At 31.5% G+C, this 12,598-nt stretch overlaps 1 protein-coding gene across 5 annotated transcripts in view; it reads left to right on the forward strand.

The window, feature by feature from the left end:
• Serinc (serine incorporator TMS1) overlaps positions 1-12,598 on the forward strand; it is a 43,829-nt gene that overhangs the window by 22,958 nt on the left and 8,273 nt on the right. Inside the window, exons 6-8 of one of the 5 annotated variants that reach the window (XM_072532725.1) lie at positions 1,433-1,618; positions 5,246-5,284; positions 11,017-11,176. In XM_072532725.1, coding sequence (XP_072388826.1) covers positions 1,433-1,618; positions 5,246-5,284; positions 11,017-11,176 — 385 coding nt within the window. Of the gene's footprint in view, positions 1-1,432; positions 1,619-5,245; positions 5,285-11,013; positions 11,177-12,598 lie in introns of all 5 variants that reach the window. The other 4 variants (XM_072532726.1, XM_072532727.1, XM_072532728.1 and 1 more) reach the window with 4 other exon arrangements.

Consider the following 12,598-nt stretch of genomic DNA (forward strand, 5'->3'; position numbering starts at 1 on the left):
AGTTAAATGTTTGGACTGGGATGTTAGGCGACCATATTGTCGGTCCATTTTTTATCGGTGGAAATCTAAACGGGTCCAAATATTTACAACTTTACAGTTCGACGCCTTTCCGTTAATTTTCAGGAGGTTTATTTCCAACAGGATGGGTGTTCGGCTCACAACTCTAGAGCAACTATTGACTTCCTCAATCAAACGTTTCCTGATCGACTGATAAGTACACGTGGTACAATTAAATGGCCCGCTAGATCCTGTGACTTAGCGGGTAACGATTTCTTTCTTTGGAGTTTTCTCAAAGAAAACATTTATAAAGTTTATTCATTTAGCAAATTCCCATCTTTAAACATGAGCACGTGTTGATATTCGCCCTCTAATTCGTCAAGAGGCTATTAAATATAATTTATTGCCTTAAGCCAGACGGATTCTCATGTTACAGATCCAAACTTGCCAGTCTGTTTAAATTCAAATTGTAGCATGTTGCTTTTTTATTCAAAATGTTTACTTTGTTATGTATCTCTCAGTTAATGAATATTTTATTTTAGCACATTTTTCTTCAATGGAACATTAAATTTTGCTCACAGTGATTAAATTTCAAGAAATTCTTATACTAATAGTTTCAAAAGTAAATATTTTTAAAAATCATATAATATACCTCAGCACGACCCTGTTTGGCTTTCACGTGCGTTGGTTGGCGGATGGGAATATGTAAAACGAATATAGTTTAGGCATCAGTTTGAAAGGGCCACAAACCTAGTCGAATAAATGGCAAAAATACTTCATTTCTCTGTAAGCATTACACCAGCGCAACTCCAAAATATGAGGAGAAATCTGTATGACAGATTTGGTTACTGTTTAGCACAAGGACGTGGAATATTTGAGCACTTAATTCATTAATCTGCTTTCCTAATTTTTATTTTTTGTTAGGTACATTTTACGAAGTTTGTAGGTTCTTAATTAGGTAATATTTATGTTTAAGTTTGGAAGAATTTTATTGTTTTTTTTTATTTAAAAGTACAAACGATTCTTATTCTGATTTTTTTATACTTACTTTTTGATACTTACTTATTTATTTGTATTGCTATTACGGCTAAAAAATAACCAAAAAATTAGTTTTAGAGCATTATAATAAATATACTCTAGAGATGGGATTGCAATAAATCGTAATTCCTATGGTCAACAAAACAATGTCGTTATCTGTATATCATCTAATAATAAATAACAGTCACTTTTTCTAAATAAGAGTAAGCAGTGACTAATTTTAATTATTAATTGTCGACCCAGGAAAGTTTTGAAAGTTTTTATTTCCTCCAGAGGTGGTCAATGGACGTTTATTTCCTTGTTTATATTTTGTAGATATATTGTCTACGTAAAAGTTAACGTGAATATATATGTGAATATATTGGTTGTACTAAAATACTATTTTTTTAATTTTTAGAAGAATGTAATCCTGGTATGTGGGGTATATTTGGAGGAAAATCGAATAATAAAACCAGCAGTGATTTTGATATTATCGGTTTAATCATCTGGATGTGCTGTGTGCTTTACTCATCTCTACGCTCTGCAAGCAAATCATCAAAGATTACAATGTCCGAGAGTATGCTAGCCAAGGATACAGGAGCAGGTAAATATAATATGATCAGTATTCATACAAATATAAAAGATATGTAATAATGCAAAAACCGGTACTTTTTTAAATATACTTTTTAAATTCGCTCTTAACCACAATCTCCTTCTTCTTCAAGTGCCCTCTCCGCGACGGAGGTCGGCAATCATCATAGATATTCGGACTTTAGAGACGGCTGGTCTGAGAAATTAATTTGATGTACATCCGTACCATTCTCTCAGGTTGCACAGCTATATTCTGCCTCTTCCTATGCTTCAGTTGAAGCAAGTTGTATCTTTTTTACGTGTAATATGGTCCGAGATATTCCAGTATTCTTGTTTTAATTGTATTTAATATTTTGATTTCTTTATTCCTCTTTAGAACCTCTTTTGCTTGTGGCGTCTTCTGCCGCGATATTTTTGGAATTCTTTCATACAAAACAAATCTAATGTTTCCAGTTTTTTTCATTGATGATCGTTTTTTCATTTCAAAGATTTTCGTTATTTCTTTGAGTTTTCGGTATTCTCATAAATTTTGTCTTCTTGAAGTTCATTATTAGAATGTATTCTTTTCCATCCTCCGCTATTTTGGTTACCAGTCTCTGAAGGTATTTAATATTTTCGTCTAAGATGACAGAGTCATCCGCATATAATGTTGTTAATGGGAACTCCATTTACCTTTATTTCAGCTGTTTAATTATTCCAGCTTATTTCAATTTCCTCCGACAGCTGTTGGTTAATAGGTACTTTTTTCGTTGCTTATAGTATAAATTTGATATAATCCTAGGTCATTGTAGTCTATCTTGATTTCAGGACATTAATTAATTCTTCGTGTCCCTTGTCCATCGTATGTTTATTGTTCATGTCCATTGTACATCCTATGTTTATTGTTCATGTGAATGCTTTATTTACCTTTTTCGTTGCTTATAGTATAAATTCGATATGATCCTAGGTCATTGTAGTCTCTCTTGATTTCAGGCCATTAATTAATTCTTCGTGTCCCTTGTCATCGTATGTTTATTGTTCATGTCCATTGTACATCCTATGTTTATTGTTCATGTGAATGCTTTATTATATTGATTGACGTCCAGGCACCTTTGTATCAGTATATTAAGTGAAAACAGAGCTTCATGCGTTCCTAGGCCTTTGATTAGTAAAATCCTTAGATTTTACGGGTTCAAAATCGCGTCGCGCTTAAAAATTTCAATTCTCTCCGCTTCTTTTTTCTCTCTCGATTAAAAAAAACCAATTTTTTTTAATCGAGGTGAAAAGACCGTCTTTAATAATAATACGATACTCAGCTTAACTGTAAAAAGCGTGGAATGGAATATTAAATATATATAATGGAATACAGTTTAATTATAATAAAAATATTAAATTTTTTTTTATATTTGTGAAAGTATTTATTGTTTAATTGAGTTCTTTCTCTTCTTCTTTTTATGTAGACATGACATCGTTTTCCTGGTCTTCCTACTAATCGTTTTCCTATTGGGGAACCGTCTCTTGTCGTCTTTACTACTCTATCTGTTCTCATTCGGTTTATATGATCGTTTCATTCTACTAGTATATGATCGTACAATATGATGCCTAGATATTTAAACTCCATCACTTGTTCTATTATCTGACCTTCCAGCTCCAATTTACATCTTAGTAAATTTGCTGTAGTAACAATGCATTTTGTCTTTTTTGGGGAAATTAACATGTTAAATTTTCTGGCGGTTATATTAAATTGGTGCAGCATACGTTGTAAATCGTCTTCATTTTGAGAGCAGATAGCAGATTATTTTAAGTTGTTTTTCTTCCATTTGGTATACTTTTGTAGTTCTTACTTTTTTTATTATTTCATCCATAATCAGGTTTGAACAATAGAGGACTCAGGGAATCTTCCTGTTTTATCCCATTATCAGCTTCAATAGGGTCACTTAGTTCTTCTTCTAGTTTTACTTTTATTGTGTTGTTTTGGTAAATATTTTCGATCGTTTTGATTATTCCTAGAGGTATCTCTCTTGCGTACAATAAGTGGATAACGTCCTTTAATTTGATCCGGTCAAATGCCTTCTTAAGGTTCACGAAACATAGATATACTGGTTTGTTGTATTCTAATGATTTCTCTTGCACTTGCCTCATTACAAATATAGCGTCGGTGCATGATCTTTGCGACCTGAAACCTTGTTGTTCTTCTGCTAGTGTTATAATTTCATTCAGTTAATTTGCTATCACTTTGGTTATTAATTTTAGTGTTGTGTTTAATAAATTAATTTCTCTGTAATTTTTCTTGTCCGATTGGTCTCCCTTTTTGAAGAGAGGTATTAGGATCTCTATTCTTGAGGAATTTTGTTTTGTTCTAAATTTTTTTTGGATTAGTTTTAGTAGTTGTTTGGTCAGATCTGGTCCTTCGTGCTTTAGGAGTGCGTTCGGTATTCTGTCCTCTCCTTGGGATTTTCTGTTTTTTTTTAATTTCCTTAATGCTACCTTTACCTCTTCCTCCTCAATATTTGACTTTCTTGTGTAGATTAAATATATGGTATTTTTTTTGAAGGTTCTCTATCTCTTTGCATTTCTCTTCAAAGTATCTGTTTTGCCTGTTTTATCATCTTTATCATTTATCATATTATTTTCCTCTCTGAGAGGAGTGAGGAAACTCTTATTTCTCTCTTGGTACAGTATATGAATGAGGAGAGATCTTTTGTCGAATCTTGACTTCATGTTCTTGACACTCGTTGGATGGTTGTTTGAGTTTGACAAGTGCCTTCCTAATTTTTTCGGGCATTGTTTAGTCCTCGTCCTGTAGTTGTGATCAAAGTCATGGAGCATTATGGAGGCTAAATTTGCTTCGGCTGCAAAAAATATTTAGAAAAATCTGATTACTTAATTCGTACACTCATTGAAATGAAATACTTAGCCGCCAATAGAAACACTCTATACCTAATTATAAATTTCGTAAGACGTAAAAGTAGAAATTTAAAATAACATAATCTACTTCTTACATAATAAGCTATACTAAATAACATATATAAACCTAACCTAACATAATAAACTTCTTATTCTTGGTATGAGTTGTTCTATTGTTCTATACAACTTTCTGTTCCAAACGGCCTGAATTTCGTGTCATTCCTTTTTAACAAACAGACACACATCTCGTTATGTGAATTATTTTTTATTTATACAAACAATATAATATATGTATTGTAAATAAACATAAATTATAAAGAGTGTTTCATAACTAGTGAATAAATAAATGAGAGCAAAATCAATAAATCCTGCCCCCTGTATCTTACTTGTAGACAATCAAAGACTCATTAAATATATATGATTTATCCACCCCTAATGCATGTTTATTTGCCAATGAATCACCCTATATACCAAGTGGACATTTTTTTCTTACCTCGTTTAATATTTTTTTAAATTTATATTTAGTTAATTTTTCTTATAAATGATCTGTTCGTTGATATTTTTATTGTTTCGTTGACGTTGATATCTAGTGTTGTATAACGCATGCTTATTAAATTATATTTTGCTTTCTGTTTTCCTTTTTTAGTGAATGGTTATCCTTGGCATTGTGTAGTGATAAATATGTTTTGCCTATTTTTCATTTACATTTTACATTGTTGATAATTCAATTCTAATTATATATTTTTTTATCCAGTAAAAGACTATGGATCAGACAATTTAGTTGACAACGAAGGTAGGACAATGATTTTGAAATTAGTTTTTAAAGACGTAATGAATGTTGTAATATGAATTTCTGGTCGAATCTCACAAATCCAACAAATTAATAAACATTTAGTTAACCAATGATTTAACCAATAATTTAAAACCTTTAATCAAATCATTACTATTCTAAAGTGCTAAGTTATCAATGTATATTTTTTATTAAATCTTAATATTTATAATTATGCTTGTATCACGAGGGAAAAGTATACAAGATATACATGTAAGAGTATACATTATTATTCTGAAATAACAACTACAACCGTAGTTTATTAGCCCGATCAATGAATACAAAATTTTGCCAAAATCCAAAAAAATACACCAAGGATGAAAATTTGGTAATATATTGCTGAAAGTGTTAATCATTAAACAAAACTTTACAATCTCAAAGTACCTCCATTTTGCAAAAAAAATGCAAATGGAGGTACTTTATTTTTTCAAATATTGCGCTGTATTTCGTAAAATAATGAAAAAAATATAGATTTGTTTCAGAAAACATGACTGGCATGAATCGGTATGACATTACCTTAAAAATTTGTTTAAAAATATTTTTATAGTTTCAGTAGATTCTGAGATATAGACCAGTTCTTTTTCGGATTCGGTTTGTATTCTGGTTTTATTCGGCTTTTGTCAGATCTCTGCTATCATTCAAAGAAATTCCTGGTCTTAACCCTAAATTGTGACAGGTATATGTGAAAATAAAATACATTTAGTGTCATAAAATCTAAACGGTAATTACGGTGTGTTAATACACACGCGCAAAGACAGGAAAGGACGGGTCAAAGGAATAGAGATGGAACGGGCCGATCGGACCGGCGAGAAGCAGACAGCGACCAATCAATACTTAGTCACGAGGTCTGTCTCAGATCACTACTCCAAGACCGGGTATGGAACTGCCACTAGATCAACACTTTAGCAGAGTTGCATAAAGTAGTAGTACTTTGTAAAACAGGATTTTTTTTAAGGATTACCTCCCTTAATGTATGCTACCCTGTATGGTGACTTCAGGCATTTATATTTTCTTTTCGACAGAAAGTAATTTTAAATGTTTGCGTTAATTCGGGATATGATAATACAATAACTCTATCTGGTAGATCTTTTAAGCGAGAGAAGGCTCAATTTTCACCGGGAAAACTAACACTCTGACTAAATTAAAAATTTAACTGCTTACGGGGTATGTACCTGTACTGCATCTTGCTTTGTTTTTAAGTCGAATAAAAGTAAAGTTAATCTACTATGGAAGTAGCAGATAAAGTAGTTTGTCTAGTGTCAAGATGATAAAAAAGGTCATGTGATTTATAAAATTGTTTTTTTATGTTTACTTTAACGTATTTGCTCTCCATACATATAGTTATAATGGTTCTGCTTTTCGTATTACAACATTCACTAATGTAGTCTTAATCTTTTTTATTGTTTATATGCTTTATACGTATTTTATATGTAGTATATTAGAGCAAATTAATGTGTCTATAAGGTTTTGAATGGCCCAGTATAGTAAAATTTTCTGTAATTAATACATTATTCAGATTATATTTGAACTGACTTAAAATTTGGTCAAAAAGAAAAATACTTTCACGATAGGTCACTAAAAATAATTTGATTCTGAGTGTAATCCCAAGTTTCGGCAAAATTAGAAAATATTTTCTGTTTATTTACTTATATAGGAAAACTCACTGTCAATTCTTACAATTTTTTGTATTGTTATTTATATTTTTTGTACGTTTTAGTCTATAATATTTGAGAACCATTTCGTATATCAATATTTTAAAAATAGTCTCCCGTTTTTATACCGCTTCGCGGCTTTGGGAATATAGCGGGGTAGTCTGCTATATCTAGGGCCTACGGTATACAAGGAAGGTAACATGGCCAGTGCTACGCTTCAACCGCCTATTATTACCCCTGGTTTTACCCAAGGTACTCATTTTTATTCAGGCTGAGTCGACCTGGGGCCTATAGACATTTAAAAATGTCTAGTTGTTCTTGCCGGCGGTAGGATTCGAACTCCGGACCACCCGCATGCGAGGCAAGCATCCTACCGCTTGCGCTACGCAGGCCCTATATCAATATTTTAACTAAGCATTAATTCGTCTTTTCTATTTTTAGTACAATGCTTAATTTTTTTTAAGCCCTTCTCTCTATTCGGATTGCCGCATATAGGCCTCTCCTAATTCTTGTCATTCATCTCTGTTGTTTGTAAGACAACATTGGTCGTGCAGTTCTTTTTTCCATCGGCCATCCTTAAGACGTTCGTTATGTCCAGCCCATTTCCATTTCAATTTAGCTTCTTGTTCGACAGCATCTTTTACTTTTGTTCTATTTCGAATGTCTTCATTGGTTTTATGGTCTTCGAGTGAGATACCCAGCATCTGTCGTTCGATAGCTCTCTAAATTTTTCTGATCTTCTTCATGTTTATTTTAGTGAATGTCCAGGTTTGAGCTCCATATGTAAGTAAAGGTATAATACAGGAATTAAACACTTTGGTTCGCAGTATTTGAGGAATATTTTTATTTTTAAGTACGTATGAGAGTCTTCCGAATGCTGCTCATCCCATTTTTATACGTCTGCTTATTTCGGTAGTCTGATTTTCTTTGCTTACCTAGACATTTTGACCCAGATATGTATATTCGTCCACGTGTTCTATCTTTGTCCCTTAGGTGTTTATCATAGGTTTGTCATCTTTGTTTGACATTAGTTAAGTTTTGCTGAAATTCATTTTCAGTCCTTTTTTTAGGGATTCTGTGTAGCTCCTGTGTAGCACATAATTAAACATTTTACACGTGTCCAAATAGGTCGTTTATTTATTTACTTTATGCAAGCTTGAGAATATTTTTTGACTCTTTAAAGAGGATGGTAAAATAACTAAATATAAGATAATAGAGGTAATGGATTTTCTAAAGAGCTATGACGTTGTAAAAAGTTTCGTTTTTTTTTTCGGTTAATTTCCGTACATCATTCAATTTAAAGTTACGTTGCAGGCAGCAACTTCGTTTTTTTACCAATGCCTATCTTTTTCAATAGGATTTAGCTCCAGATGATAAGGTGGTAGACGCAACGTTAATATATCATCTTTATGAATTATGTTTTACAAAGTGGCTTGTGCATTTTTATAATTATAAATAATTCGGCCTTAATTGCTTTTTCCTTATGAAAATAATTTCTTTCATCAAGCCACTTCAACAGTGCATCTTTCTTCCAGGAAACATTTGGAATGATTCTAGGAGTACATTATTATCCATTGTGTATTACCAATATGCTTTTTTTTTAGCGTTGGGAATAATTTTTTTTTAATCATTTTATGAAATTGGTAGTGTCCGTTTTTTGTCCCCAGTTTAAAAATGGTAAGTACCTCAGAAACGAATCCTGCTGCGGCGCCAGCATGAACAATAATAAGCCTTTGATCTTTAGCTACAGGTGCTTTTAAACATTTATTTTGACCATCGTTCCTTGTTTGGTACGGTAGGTGAACCATAAATATATGTTTCATCACAATATATAATCGGCCGTCCATCGTCGTTGTAGTTTTTAAGTTTTCTAAATATTCAATTCTTTTTGATTTTATATCATATTTCCCCATAAAACTTTTCTGATATCTACTATTTTTTCATGTAAATTCTATTTTTTTGGCTACTTTTCTAAACGAGTCTATTTTGCCACTAAAGTTTAATTCTTTACTTCTTCAAAAATTCTTTTCATTGTAGGTCTTTTTTGTAGATTGCAGTTTAATAATAAATATTTCTTCGAATTATTTCCTCTTCAAACTCGTTAACGGACCCTTTGGAAGTTGAAGATTTGTTAATATTTTTTCGAGGTGATTTATAACGTTGACTAGGAGATTTTTTATATGATGCTTGAACAATACGTTTAAACGTGTTGACAGAAATATCACAAGCTTTGGCCACTCTTTCCTGTAAATTCTATATGGGAGTAGTTAGGGATGTTTCTTCCTTTTAGTTTTAAGTAATAAAATAAATACATACCTTACTTTCCAATAAATTATTTCGATGTACAAAATATTTTCAAAATTATTACCTATAAAAGTCACTAAACTAACAATTATTATATACAGTTATACTGAAAAAGTTGGTGTTGCTGTTTACAGTACCAACACACCCACTATGGTACTAGTTATATTGCGGATAATAATTATCCCCCGTCCGTTCCGATCTTTTGTAGGACTTGAATCAATTTTTCATTCTTAATACGAGCGTTCCTTCCGCTAATCAACAAAGCAAGCGTAAAATTTCCTTTACGCTTTTTTATGTTTCTGCCAAAGCGTCAACCTAAGAATTGCATCCTTAGTGCCTGTTTCCTTTCGAAAACCATATTGGGATCGACTAAGATTCGCATTTATTATGAATTCTCTTGTGAATGATCCGTATAAAGATTTTTCCAGCGTGACTCATCAGGCTTATCGTTGTATGGTCCTCATATCTTCTTGCCCCATTTTTTTTGGGAAGGCTATGCATCTGGAAGTTCTTGTGGGAGCGTTCCTATTTCATAAATATCATTGAAAAATTACGTTAATTTGTTAACTGCTGTTTCGATGAGGCGTGTGCAGTGTTCTGCAACTTCAGGAGCTTTGTTACCCGTTGGTCCTTTGATAGCGCATGCAACGTCTGCTATCAATATGGGTAGATTGTTCCCTTTTTCTATTGGTTGGCTGTCATCTGGTCTGTTGTCTGCAAATAATTCTAGGAGGTATCTCTTGTAAATTTGTTTTTGATCTTCATCTTCTATTATAGAGACACTTTTGGGCTTACAGAGATCTGTAACCTCTTTTATTTTCTGATGTAATTTCGCTTTTTGTGTTCTTGCTGTGTGCTTGTTCTACCACTTTGCACCTCTCGTTCAGCCATTCTTCCTTTGGTGCCCATATGTGTTTTTGAATTTCCCTGTTAAGAGTTGAGGTATATATGCCTGTCGTTTTATGTTTTTTTCTTGGCAGTATTAAGAATAAAATATATTTTTTTGTTTTTTGCTTGTTCGAGAAAAGTTTACTATCTTGTGTAATCGATGGAAGTTTGGTTTTTCATGTAAATATATTCCGATTTATCGGATATATAATTTCGTATTTCTTCTTTATTTAATGGCTGTCATGTCTCTAAAAGGTAAACAGTACCCGTCAGTATTAGACAGAGTTTCGTGTTTCACAACAGTTATAAATTAGCAGGAGACTTCTCGGGAGTTGGCTGTATACCATAATAGTTAAAAAAAAAGTGGTATAGTAGGCGGTACTGTAGACTGGCGCGAAGCTTCATACTATGTTTCTGTATGTTTAAATTTCCAAAAAATATGAAACCTTAGAAAAATCACAATAACAAATTATGGTGAGTTTTGATAATTTTGTATACCTAACTGCCACACCCTCGTTAGGTACACAAATGGAAACATTTTAAAATTTTTTACTAATTTTATTTAGTTGAAATTATATTTATATGAAATTATGAAAATATAAATAAATATAGCATATAAATATATTAAAACAGAAATTTTCACTTCAATGTAAAAGTTTTTTAGTTATAAATTACTCTGATCGCGTAATATAATGTAATGTTATAATGCGAATTTAGGACTTGTAGACATATTAGTTAGATAAAAAAACAACTTAACACTCCAGAGATACATAATGCCTAGGGCCATCCGCTACTTTTAATTTCTTTTATTTAGTTATTATTTTTTTTTCTTGCTGTTTAAAAAATGAGAAGAACCCTATGCTCCTATCGCAGGTAATGATGGTGGTGAAGGCGGAGACAAGAAGGTATGGGACAATGAGGAGGAAACTGTGGCATACAGTTGGAGTTTCTTCCACGTTATGTTTGCTTTGGCTACTTTGTACGTTATGATGACTTTGACCAACTGGTATAAGTAAGTATTTAGATCAATATTCGTACTAGTATAGTAATTAACGTTAGTAGTCCGGTAAACTTGTTACAATCGTTAATTTATCCCAGACTGTCTTTTCTACCAATCTATTCAAATATAACTCTATTTTTGTTACTTAATAATTAACATCATATTTCAAGGGTCAGAAGCCAAGGTTCAAGTCGAGTTTTTTCAATACTGAATTAATTGCACAAATCCAAACTTAGTATATACATGTAGTTGGCGGGAAAGATCCAAGCATAAAACAAGTTGTCCAGGATATGACGGTAAAAATAGTAGAAAAGCTCTGATTTTTTTTGTGCATCGATTTGCTTGGAATTTTGACAGTATTTAAAAAATAGCTCAAAGATCAAAATCTACCCTATACCAATATGTGCCTTTCCTCTGTAGTAGTTACCATCCCAACTCGGAGGTGAATTTTGAGAAAAAAATGTTGTTTAGAATTTTTCGAAAAGTCAATATTTTTTGAGTTATTCGTGATTGAAAGGTCACAAATTACACGTCAGAAAAGCATGTTTTTAAACGGTTTTTCGCGAATAACTCGAAATATTTAGATTTTCTCGTGTTATTTACATGACACGTATATAAATATACGTGTCATGTAAATAACGGAATAAACAATATATATATATATATATATATATATATATATATATATATATATATATATATATATATATACAGGGTGGTCCTTAAGTAATTGTACAAAAAGAAACAGTAGATTCTACACTTTAAAATATTACGATTTAAGCTAAATTGCTTTAATAAAATGTTGATATTAAGAAAGATACAGGGTGTTAAAATGCAAATTAAAAATTTTATTTTTGGCTATAACTTTCATGTTTGTAAACATTTATGCATAAAAATTTACAACTGGGTACTTTTAAATATGAGAAATTATAATTTGATGCACACTTTGATGTAGCGGATAGAGGGCGCCACATATGCCACATATGTGGCATAAATTTGCACTTAATTTTTTTGCTCTTTGAGTGAACTGTATTTGTGATACAAAATATTAAAGATACATTATTTCAACAAAAAAAAGGTATACCTGTTAATAACTTTTAAACTCAATAGTTTTCGAGATAATCGCATTTTATAAATCAGCTGCATATTTCTGAGTTAAGGCAATTACCCCAGGCAACGAAGGAAAAATAGACAAAAACATTAATAAATCTAAATTTTGGTATAAAATACCAATAACTAAAGTTAATAGTTAACGAAATATTAAATAAAATAAATATATCAGCAGGATAATTAATAATAGGATATGATAAAAAACAGAATAATAGGATTTTACATCAAACATTTTATATTTTATGTTAAATTAAAGTCGTAATCAAAACATTTTGTTTACAAACCAAATTAAGAAATAGTTAAACTAAATTACTAAACTTTTTG

Source organism: Diabrotica undecimpunctata, chromosome 5, assembly GCF_040954645.1.
Source record: "Diabrotica undecimpunctata isolate CICGRU chromosome 5, icDiaUnde3, whole genome shotgun sequence".
Taxonomy (NCBI): Eukaryota; Metazoa; Arthropoda; class Insecta; order Coleoptera; family Chrysomelidae; genus Diabrotica; species Diabrotica undecimpunctata.